General features: G+C 49.0%; 1 protein-coding gene across 1 annotated transcript in view; it reads right to left on the reverse strand.

Moving 5' to 3' along the window:
- Positions 1 to 2,431: 2,431 nt before the first annotated feature.
- fndc5a (fibronectin type III domain containing 5a) overlaps positions 2,432 to 11,505 on the reverse strand; it is a 53,060-nt gene continuing 43,986 nt past the window's right edge. The window contains exons 4-6 of the mRNA XM_061263016.1: positions 9,523 to 9,612; positions 4,968 to 5,101; positions 2,432 to 3,006 (exon numbers count right to left, since the gene is read on the reverse strand). Coding sequence (XP_061119000.1) covers positions 2,959 to 3,006; positions 4,968 to 5,101; positions 9,523 to 9,612 — 272 coding nt within the window. The 3' untranslated portion in view covers positions 2,432 to 2,958. The remainder of the gene's footprint in view (positions 3,007 to 4,967; positions 5,102 to 9,522; positions 9,613 to 11,505) is intronic.

The raw sequence follows: 11,505 nt of genomic DNA on the forward strand, positions 1-11,505 counted from the left end.
GGTGGGGGGGGGGGGGGGGGGGGGGGGGGCGGGAGCTTTCGACCGTGTTTTGGACCAGAAGGATCCGTTATGCTCAAACAGATTTGTAAGATTACGACTCAAGCTAACAAATAAACTCCTCACTACTTCTCACACTACTGAACATATTCCATAATTTGTAAATATATACAACATAAAAGAATAGAAGAGTTTTTTTTTCTTTCTGTGAGTTAAAAACACCAAATCAGGGAGAAATTGCAGTTTCAGAGAAGAGCCCAACCAATAAACAGCTTCGAAATGAACTCAGGCTCACCAAACAAACATCTGAAAAACCAATATCTCTCCGCACTTTGGCTTTATGTCCCAGACCTGCGTGTCACCCACTATAACACGCTTCTGTGTTTTTAAACATACCCACTATAACACACTTCTGTGTTTTTAAACATACCCACTATAACACGCTTCTGTGTTTTTAAACATACCCACTATAACACGCTTCTGTGTTTTTAAACATACCCACTATAACACGCTTCTGTGTTTTTAAACATACCCAATATAACACGCTTCTGTGTTTTTAAACATACCCACTATAACACGCTTCTGTGTTTTTAAACATACCCACTATAACACGCCTCTGTGTTTTGATACATACAAAATCTTAAGACCAAGCAAACAATTTTTTTTTCATGACAGCGCCCTTCTAATACAGCGAACGACAAAATGAAAAGTATCCTCAGGATCTTGAAAAGAATAAAAAGGGCGTTAAAAGGTAGAGCCGTGTGGTTTCTTGCCCACGCACGGGTTCGACAAATCAACAAGTTTAAGGCAATTTTACAAAACACTGAAAACCACACATTCCTGGGCTGTGACCAACTGTCACTCAGAGAGGGTGATGGGAGGGTCCACACGGTGACACGCCCACTCAAGCCCCGCCCACCTCAGACCTGACCTCACAGGTGTTACAATGTCTCTGGACATGTGTGTGTGTGTGTGTGTGTGTGTGTGTGTGTACGTGTGTGTGTGTGTGTGTGTGTGTGTGTGTGTGTGTGTGTACGTGTGTGTGTGTGTGTGTGTGTGTTTCTTTAAAAAAATGAAATCACTATACAGAAGCCCTTGCTGCCATCACACACGTGATACCAACACAAAGATAGAGGAGGTTGCACGTACATTAATTAATTAAATAATAAGCTCGTTAGCACAGGGTAATTAACAGCTGGCCCTGCTGCTTCAGTCCTGTTCTTTCGGAGGAAAGCGGGTTGGGCAGAATGAGTGAGCATGCCGGGTCAGAGCCGGGTCTGAACCGGGTCAGTACCGGGTCAGTACCCGGTCAGAGTCTTTCACGTGGCTGGGTCTGACGCTCTCATGGCCCCCGCACCCCAGAGGTCCGCCCGGGTGTCCCTGCCCCACCCCGCCCCACCCCGCCCCGCCCCGCCCCGGGGACTTATTGCTAGTGGTCAATCAGGACATCACCAACTCTCCACCCCCTCAAAAAAACCCCAAAAAACAGTCCACCGCTCTCCATTCCACAGAGCCAGGCTTTCCCCTGCGTGACCTGGGCGTGGCATGGCGGGGCCAGGGGTACAGGGAGACGGATGGGGGAGATGCTCAAAGCGTACCCGGAGAAAGAGAGGCACCTTTCGGTAGGTTTGTTCCTAAACGCACCCCTAAAAAAAACCCAGCGGTTAGCCGTCTGAAAGACATCAGTCTGATAGCGCTAACGAAGCTAACGACGGCTAATGGCGGTAATGAGAGTACGGAGCGCAGGAGGACCGGCGATATTCGCGTCGTCTGGTGTTCGCCGTCTCCAGTTTCCAGTCCTGTGCTTCTCAGACGGCGAAGTCTCTCGATGTTCCGAGTAGTTTGGGCCGGTTGGTTGGTCGACGCACACCGTGGGTGTCGCCGTGGAAACAAACGGTGAGAATTTTTAAATGTGTCGGTTAATGACCGGCCTGATTCGCTGGTTTGGGATTAGACCCCGTACCCCTCTGGACAGGTCCTGGAGGCCCAAGGAGGGGCGTCACCGAGCCCCTCCAAACCAGTCTGCAAATCACACTCAGCAAAACATAATAATTCAGATTAATTTATCTTAACCAGGGAGATGAAGAGGGAAGGCAGAAGGTGTGAAAACGTGTGTGAGCAAGCGATAGAGTGAGAGAGGGAGAGAGAGAGGGGCGATAGAGAGAGAGAGAGGGAGAGAGAGAGGAGCGATAGAGAGAGAGGGAGCGATAGACAGAGAGAGAAACAGGGAGACAGAGAACAGGAGGGGGAGAGAGAGAGGAGCGATAGAGAGAGAGGGAGCGATAGACAGAGAGAGAAAAACAGATAGAGGGAGCGATAGAGAGAGGGGGATGAGGGAGAGAAAGGGAGCGATAGACAGATAGAGAGAAACAGGGAGACAGAGAACAGGAGGGGGAGAGAGAGGGAGCAATAGAGAGAGGGGGAAGGCGGAAGACAGAGGGAGAGTGGGAAGGAGGGAGAGAGAAGGAGAGAGAGGGAGAAGGAGGGAGACAGAGAGAGAGAAAGAGAGGGAGAGGTGTTTGAGGGTCTGAGCGTTTAGCGGTAACGTGGTGTGAGGTTGAGGTAAAGGGTCCTGTTATCTGCAGACCTGCCCCCCCCCGTAGTGCATGGCTTTGTCCTGGTTTCCCCAAAAACTCCTCAGTGTGGACGACAGGGGGAGGGGGGGACCCCAAAATGCGCCCGTGGTCTCTCTGCCGGGAGGTCCCCCCGCAGGCCTGCGCTCCAGCCTGGTCCGATCCGCCCCGGGGACCCCTCCACCCCGGAGAACCTCCCCGTCAAAAACGCCTGTCCCGCCATCAAAAGGGCGGGCAGGGAGGCCTTTCCCACAATCCCCGGCTCTTCCCAGAATGCCGTGCAGCGGTTGCAGCAGCAGAAGGGAGCCTGGGCTTAATCGAGTTTAATCTTTGTTCCGTTTTCGTCTCGTCAACGTTTCTCCGACGCGAGATTCGGGAATGGGCGGAGTCACACCTCGATGATGTTCACAGACGGCTTCCTGCTGTTCTTGGGGAACTGGAAAACAAACAAACAAACAAACAAAAACAAACAAACAAACAAAAAACAACGCTGTAAGCAGGACGAACTGCTGCCAAATCTCAAACACACCGACCGTTTCTGCGATGGACATGGTACCAGCCAGGCTAAAGCAGAGCATCCTGTGTGTGTGTGTGTGTGTGTGTGTGTGTGTCTTCTTTAAATCTATACTTCAACAAAAGTCAACAAAAGCATTTTAGTCTTTTAATAAGAGTTAATATCTTATATCTCTCAAGTTGTCTTAATTAGCTTGTTTTAAGTTACTGGAAAATCTTGAAATGAGTCCAAGTATCTCACCTCATTTGCAATAGGTTTGTCATATTCAGCAGAAAAGTAAATAAAAAAGGATAAGGCTAAATAACACAAACATGCACTTGCTGAGACTGGCTTTTTGTTTGGTTTTTGCAGTGTATAGAGTGGATATATTCAGTATCTCCTTCAGACACTCACTGCAAGGCCCAAAGCAACGATTGTGAGAGAATCTGGACAGATCTGATTTCACCTGAGAGGAATCACAGAATAAATTGGTAGTCACCAGTAGAAGAAAACCGACACGGAAACTCTCCTTTCTGGAGCCCTATCCACCAATCACCACTGACTTTGTTAAACTGGTTGTTATCAATGTACTTTGTGATTGGTGGGGTGACCCTGTTTTCACAATAAAGTGTCATGGCAACCATCTCAGGGCAGAAGTAGGATGCAGGGAGCAGAGGTTTTGTATTTCAGTGTTCTATTGCATAGGTAACTCAGTAGGCTATGGGTTCAAAGCCCTTTTCAGTAACGAGTGCTGTGCTTCAGGGCAGCCTGTAGCGTAGTGGTTAAGGTTCATGACTGGGACCCACAAGGTCGGTGGTTCAATTCCCGGTGTAGCCACAATAAGGTCCGCCCAGCCGTTGGACCCTTGAGCAAGGCCCTTAACCCCGCATTGCTCCAGGGGAGGATTGTCTCCTGCTTAGTCTAATCAACTGTATGTCACTCTGGACAACAGCGTCTTCCAAAATGCCATTAATGTACTGTTATGTTTTTCTACTGCAAGTCCCAGTGATGGGTGTTAAACTTAAACAGGCAGCAGGTGGTGGAGGCAGCAGTTTGAAGGTGTAGCAGCAGGCAGCCGTTTGGGTGGGGTGTGTGGGCTGGGGTGTAGGTTAGGTTGGGGATTAGGGTGTAGGTGAGGGTGGGGGTTGGGGTGTAAGTTAGGGTGTAGGTGGTGGGTTGGGTGTGTGGGCTGGGTGTAGGTGAGGGTGGGGGTTGGGGTGTAAGTTAGGGTGTAGGTGGTGGGTTGGGTGTGTGGGCTGGGTGTAGGTGAGGGTGGGGGTTGGGGTGTGGGTGGGGGTTGGGGTGTAGGTTAGGGTGTGGGTTGTGGGTGTAGGTTAGGGTGGGGATTGGGGTGCAGGTTAGGGTGTAGGTGGTGGGTTGGGTGTGTGGGCTGGGTGTAGGTGAGGGTGGGGGTTGGGGTGTAGGTGAGGGTGGGGGTTGGGGTGTAGGTTAGGGTGTGGGTTGTGGGTGTAGGTTAGGGTGGGGATTGGGGTGCAGGTTAGGGTGTAGGTGGTGGGTTGGGTGTGTGGGCTGGGTGTAGGTGAGGGTGGGGGTTGGGGTGTAGGTGAGGGTGGGGGTTGGGGTGTAGGTTAGGGTGTGGGTTGTGGGTGTAGGTTAGGGTGGGGATTGGGGTGCAGGTTAGGGTGTAGGTGGTGGGTTAGGGTGGGGGTTAGGGTGTAGGTGAGGGTGGGGTTTAGGGTGTAAGTTAGGGTGTAGGTGAGGGTGTAGGTTAGGTTGGGGGTTAGGGTGTAGGTTAGGGTGTAGGTGGTGAGTAAAGGTGCAGCAGCAGGCAGCCGTTCGGGTGCTGGAGGTGTCTGGACGTGCCGGTTGCCGGGGCGATTCACCTGCCCGGGGCTGTAGGCTGTGGGGCGGGGCAGGGCAGGGCGGGGCGGGGGGGATTATACCTTGCTGCGCAGTAGCCCCCCCGTCGGGTGCTCTGGGGTACTGCACTCTGACGAGGTCTTGGCCTTGTCCTTATTGTTGTTGGGCTCGTTATCTTTGATGATGTCATACTGACGACAGAACAGCGCGATCACGCCTGAGAGAGGGGGAGAAAGGGAGAGAGAGAGTGAGAGGGGGAGAGAGGGGGAGAGAGGGAGAGAGAGAGTGAGAGGGGGAGGGAGAGAACATAAATTTAAGAAATAAAATGTATGAAACATGGTAGTGTGTATCCTGTAGGGTGTAACATGGTCACTGGCTCTCCTGTAGTGCTGTGTGTATCCTGTAGAGTGTAAATAGTCTCTGGGTCCCCAGCAGTGCTGTGTCAGCTGCAGTGTGTGGAGTAGTCCCTGATGTGTGTAGAATAGTCCCTGATGTGTGTAGAATAGTCCCTGATGTGTGTAGAATAGTCCCTGGTGTGTGTAGAATAGTCCCTGATGTGTGTAGAATAGTCCCTGATGTGTGTAAAATAGTCCCTGATGTGTGTGGAATAGTCCCTGATGTGTGTAGAATACTCCCTGATGTGTGTAGAATAGTCCCTGATGTGTGTGGAATAGTCCCTGATGTGTGTGGAATAGTCCCTGATGTGTGTAGAATAGTCCCTGAAGTGTGTGTAGAATAGTCTCTGGTGTGTGTAGAATAGTCCCTGATGTGTGTAGAATAGTCCCTGATGTTTGTGGAGTAGTCCCTGATGTGTGTAGAATAGTCCCTGATGTGTGTAGAATAGTCCCTGATGTGTGTGGAATAGTCCCTGATGTGTGTAGAATAGTCCCTGATGTGTGTAGAATAGTCCCTGCTGTGTGTAGAATAGTCCCTGATTTGTGTAGAATAGTCCCTGATGTGTGTAGAATAGTCCCTGATGTGTGTAAAATAGTCCCTGATGTGTGTGGAATAGTCTCTGGTGTGTGTAGAATAGTCCCTGATGTGTGTAGAATAGTCCCTGATGTTTGTGGAGTAGTCCCTGATGTGTGTAGAATAGTCCCTGATGTGTGTAGAATAGTCCCTGATGTGTGTGGAATAGTCCCTGATGTGTGTAGAATAGTCCCTGATGTGTGTAGAATAGTCCCTGCTGTGTGTAGAATAGTCCCTGATGTGTGTAGAATAGTCCCTCATGTGTGTAGAATAGTCTCTGGTGTGTGTAGAATAGTCCCTGATGTGTGTAGAATAGTCCCTCATGTGTGTAGAATAGTCTCTGGTGTGTGTAGAATAGTCCCTGATGTGTGTAGAATAGTCCCTGATGTGTGTGGAATAGTCCCTGATGTGTGTGGAATAGTCCCTGATGTGTGTAGAATAGTCCCTGATGTGAGCCCACTTCAGCAGCTCTGCTCCTGGTCTGTAGGGGGCACTCTGGTACCTGGAGAACCACAGTCAGTCCCAATTACAGGCAGAATTACAGCCCATCTCTGACTGTAATATCGGCACTTTGGGACTAATGTTCTGAGAGGCATTAATTATACAGCAAATTAATCTGCCTTCCATATGCCTCCAGTGGCATATATTTATATATATATATATATATAAAAAGTATGATCTTTTAATAAAGAAGAGCTCATCTAAACCATGTGCATATCTGTATCACAGCAAATGCAGCTGAATATCCTGAATTATGTGTGGAAACATAAATAGAAATATTATCTTCAGTGGGCAACGCTGGCTCCTGTGGGTACGTTGGAGTGGGAAGCATTAGCTGGCTTTCCTAGAGCAGAAGTTTAGTTTATCATGTTGTTTGTGCAGAATATAGCCGTGGCGTCAGTATTAAACATGTGAGAGTAAATAAGACTTTGAGAAGGATGGGGTGCGAAACAAAGTCCTTATGGAATTCATTTTTCCATAAAGCAAAACCTGTTTAAACAAAAAGAAAATTATGAACATTAAATAAACCATACAGACGGTGAATTGGCCGTCAGATCAGGGTGACATTTGTTTGATACTCAGACTGTCATTTTAAAAATGTCTCCTGCTCCTATATAACTAACAGTCATAATAGGGAGTCATTTTGTTCTGAATATTTGTGAAAATAGCTGTTTGTTCTCTAATTGTCTATAATCTACAATTATTTTATTGGTTTCTAAAGGGTTAAATTATTGCAGATGAAATGATCTGACCCACTAGTCTGGTACCCGGTTTATGTACTGTATTATTTTACTTACCTTTGACTCTGTATTAAAATGTATTAAAGATCATTTACAGTGCGCGTATTGCAGATTTTCCACCTGTCAGAATGAGTTAAGCTCTGTTTTCTTGTCAGTGTGTAGCCAGCTGAAGAGACTCATTTGAGTGTGTGATGACCATGACCTCCATCTCAACAACTGCTGCGCTTAAAACCGGCTTAATGGGAGGACACACACACAAACACACACACACACACACACATACATACACACGCACAAACACACATACACATACACACACACACACACACACACACACATATACACACACACAGACACACACACAGACACACACACACACACACACACACACACACACATACATACACACGCACAAACACACATACACATACACACACACACACACACACACACACATATACACACACACAGACACACACACACACACACGCACACACACACACATATACACACACACACACACACACACACACACACACACACATATACACACACACACACACACACACAGACACACATATACACACACACACACACACACACACAGACACACAGACACATACACACACACACACACACACACATACATACACACGCACAAACACACATGGAACGGCTCAATTATTTGCTCTCTGTAAATTGATTATATACCTAGTCTCGGTGATTTATTGTTTGGTGCCTAGAAGTGAAATTGTGAAGTCAATCTGTCAAGAGAGCAGAAAGCTCCTGTGGGGTAATAACTCTATTCTATTAACCCCAGTCCTCTTCCTATGGGGTAATAACTATTGCCCCAGACTCTCTTCCTGTAGGGTAATAACTCAATTACCCCAGAATCTCTTCCTATGGGGTAATAACTCAATTAACCCCCAGACTTTCTCCCTGTGGGGTAATTGCTCCTGAATGTGTGCGTGCGATCCTGTGTTCCTGTGTGTGTCCATTTGTGTTTGTGTAAGTGTGAGTGAGAGAGTTTGTGTGTTTGTGTGTGTGTGTGTGTGTGAGAGTGTGTATGGGAGTGTGTGTGCATGTGTGTGTATGAGAGTGTGTTCATGTGTGTGTGTCCATTTGTGTTTGTGTAAGTGTGAGTGAGAGAGTTTGTGTGTGTGTGTGTGTGTGTGTGAGTGAGTGTGTATGGGAGTGTGTGTGCATGTGTGTGTATGAGAGTGTGTTCATGTGTGTGTGTCCATTTGTGTTTGTGTAAGTGTGAGTGAGAGAGTTTGTGTGTTTGTGTGTGTGTGTGTGTGAGAGAGTGTGTATGGGAGTGTGTGTGCATGTGTGTGTATGAGAGTGTGTTCATGTGTGTGTGTCCATTTGTGTTTGTGTAAGTGTGAGTGAGAGAGTTTGTGTGTGTGTGTGTGTGAGTGTGTATGGGAGTGTGTGTGCATGTGTGTGTATGAGAGTGTGTTCATGTGTGTGTGTCCATTTGTGTTTGTGTAAGTGTGAGTGAGAGAGTTTGTGTGTGTGTGTGTGTGTGTGAGTGTGTATCGGAGTGTGTCTGCATGTGTGTGTATGAGAGTGTGTTCATGTGTGTGTGTCCATTTGTGTTTGTGTAAGTGTGAGTGAGAGAGTTTGTGTGTTTGTGTGTGTGTGTGTGTGTGTGAGTGTGTATGGGAGTGTGTGTGCATGTGTGTGTATGAGAGTGTGTTCATGTGTGTGTGTGCATTTGTGTTTGTGTAAGTGTGAGTGAGAGAGTTTGTGTGTGTGTGTGTGTGTGAGTGTGTATCGGAGTGTGTCTGCATGTGTTTGTATGAGAGTGTGTTCATGTGTGTGTGTCCATTTGTGTTTGTGTAAGTGTGAGTGAGAGAGTTTGTGTGTGTGTGTGTGTGAGTGTGTATGTGAGTGTGTCTGCATGTGTGTGTATGAGAGTGTGTTTGTGTGTGTGTGTGCATTTGTGTGTGTGTGTGTGTGTGTATGGGAGTGTGTGTGCATGTGTGTGTATGAGAGTGTGTTTGTGTGTGTGTGTGCATTTGTGTGTGTGTGTGTGTGTATGGGAGTGTGTGTGCATGTGTGTGTATGAGAGTGTGTGTTCGTGTGTGTGTATATGTGTGTGTGTGTATGGGAGTGTGTGTGTATGTGTGTGTATGAGAGTGTGTATGTGTGTGTGTGCATTTGTGTGTGTTTGCGCTGATGTGTGTGTGTGCCTGTGTGTGTGTTTGTGCTGATGTGTGTGTGCCTGTGCATGTGTGTGTGTGTGTGTGTGTGTCCATTTGTGTTTGTGTAAGTGTGAGTGAGAGAGTTTGTGTGTGTTTGTGTGTGTGTGTGTGTGTGTGTGCCTGTGCATGTGTGTTTGTGTGTGTGTGTTCCCATGTTTGTTGTTAACTGTGCCAGGGAATGTTGGGGGATCCAGGAGTTGGTACAGTCTGTCTCTCACCTGCCCACATGATCAGCACCACCACGATGATGATGAGCTCCCCCGCTCTTAGCTGAGTGGTCTGGCCCACCCCCTCCATCTTCACCTCGTCTGTAGGACAGAGAAACGTCAGTGAGCTCTATCTGCATGACATCATCACACCTGTCCACCTTACCTGTTCAGTAATGTGTCTACAGACTGCACACCTCTTAGCTTACCTGTTCTACAGACTGCACACCTCTCCACCAGCTTACCTGTTCTACAGACTGCACACCTCTCCACCAGCCTACCTGTTCTACAGACTGCACACCTCTCCACCAGCTTACCTGTTCTACAGACTGCACACCTCTCCACCAGCCTACCTGTTCTACAGACTGCACACCTCTCCACCAGCTTACCTGTTCTACAGACTGCACACCTCTCCACCAGCTTACCTGTTCTACAGACTGCACACCTTTAGACTGATAATTGTTTTCTGTGATGGACTCAAAGGACTTCACAGTTAATTCAATCAATCTGGCTTCAGACCCACTAACCTATTAGCATTCCTGCGAGTATACCTGCGCGATAGTTTTAAAATCAACACCTCAGAACTGCTCAGTGATTGGTTGGTGAAGTTTTGGCACGAACCAGCTTCATGGAAATGGTGGACAACTTCTAGCCTACTGGTCTGGTAGTTAGCGTCATACAGACACATTTTGATTTGATTCATTGACAGCCTAAAGCTATCAAAACATGCTGTATGTCCCAAGAGTGTTTGAGTCCCCTCATGCTGACGGGAGAGAGGGTTTGAGTCCCCCCACACTGATGGGAGAGAGGGTTTGAGTCCCCCCACACTGACGGGAGAGAGGGTTTGAGTCCCCCCACACTGACGGGAGAGAGGGTTTGAGTCCCCCCCACACTGACGGGAGAGAGGGTTTGAGTCCCCCCCACACTGACGGGAGAGAGGGTTTGAGTCCCCCCACACTGACGGGAGAGAGGGTTTGAGTCCCCCCACACTGACGGGAGAGAGGGTTTGAGTCCCCCCACACTGACGGGAGAGAGGGTTTGAGTCCCCCCACACTGACGGGAGAGAGGGTTTGAGTCCCCCCACACTGACGGGAGAGAGGGTTTGAGTCCCCCCACACTGACGGGAGAGAGGGTTTGAGTCCCCCCACACTGACGGGAGAGAGGGTTTGAGTCCCCCCACACTGACGGGAGAGAGGGTTTGAGTCCCCCCACACTGACGGGAGAGAGGGTTTGAGTCCCCCCCATGCTGACGGGAGAGAGGGTTTGAGTCCCCCCCACACTGACGGGAGAGAGGGTTTGAGTCCCCCCACACTGACGGCACAGCTGTGTAAGATGGCCCCAGTGTGGGGGTGGAATCCCTCACACAGCTCTGTGGCTAATCGCTCATTACTGGACCACAGCCCAGACAGGCCCTCAGTTAGCCCAGCCAGGCCCTCAGTTAGCCCAGCCAGGCCCTCAGTTAGCCCAGCCAGGCCCTCAGTTAGCCCAGCCAGGCCCTCAGTTAGCCCAGCGCTAATGCTCCCTGCAGGGGCTCACAGGGCAGAGCTGGGGGGAATGTACACACTCACACACACACACACACACACTCACACACACACACACACACACACACACACACACACACAAAAACCCATAAGTGCACACATATATATACATACACGGACACACACACACAGTGCTGTCGCTGATGGGATGGGTGTTTGAGGAGAGGAGTCTGAGGGGGAATTAATCACAGCACAGAGAGAAATTGATCAGGGCGGGGGGGGCGGGGGGGTGGGGACGGCGCTCGATAATTAGAGCTTACGTCCTCAGGGTCTGTGTGGATGTGAGGATGGTGTGTGTGTGTGTCTGTGTGAGGGTGGTGTGTGTATGTGTGTGTGTGTCTGTGTGAGGGTGGTGTGTGTGTGTGTGTGTGTGTCTGTGTGAGGGTGGTGTGTGTGTGTGTGTGTGTGTGTGTGTCTGTGTGAGGGTGGTGTGTGTGTGTGTGTGTCTGCG

Source organism: Conger conger, chromosome 1 (genome assembly GCF_963514075.1).
Source record: "Conger conger chromosome 1, fConCon1.1, whole genome shotgun sequence".
NCBI lineage: Eukaryota > Metazoa > Chordata > Actinopteri > Anguilliformes > Congridae > Conger > Conger conger.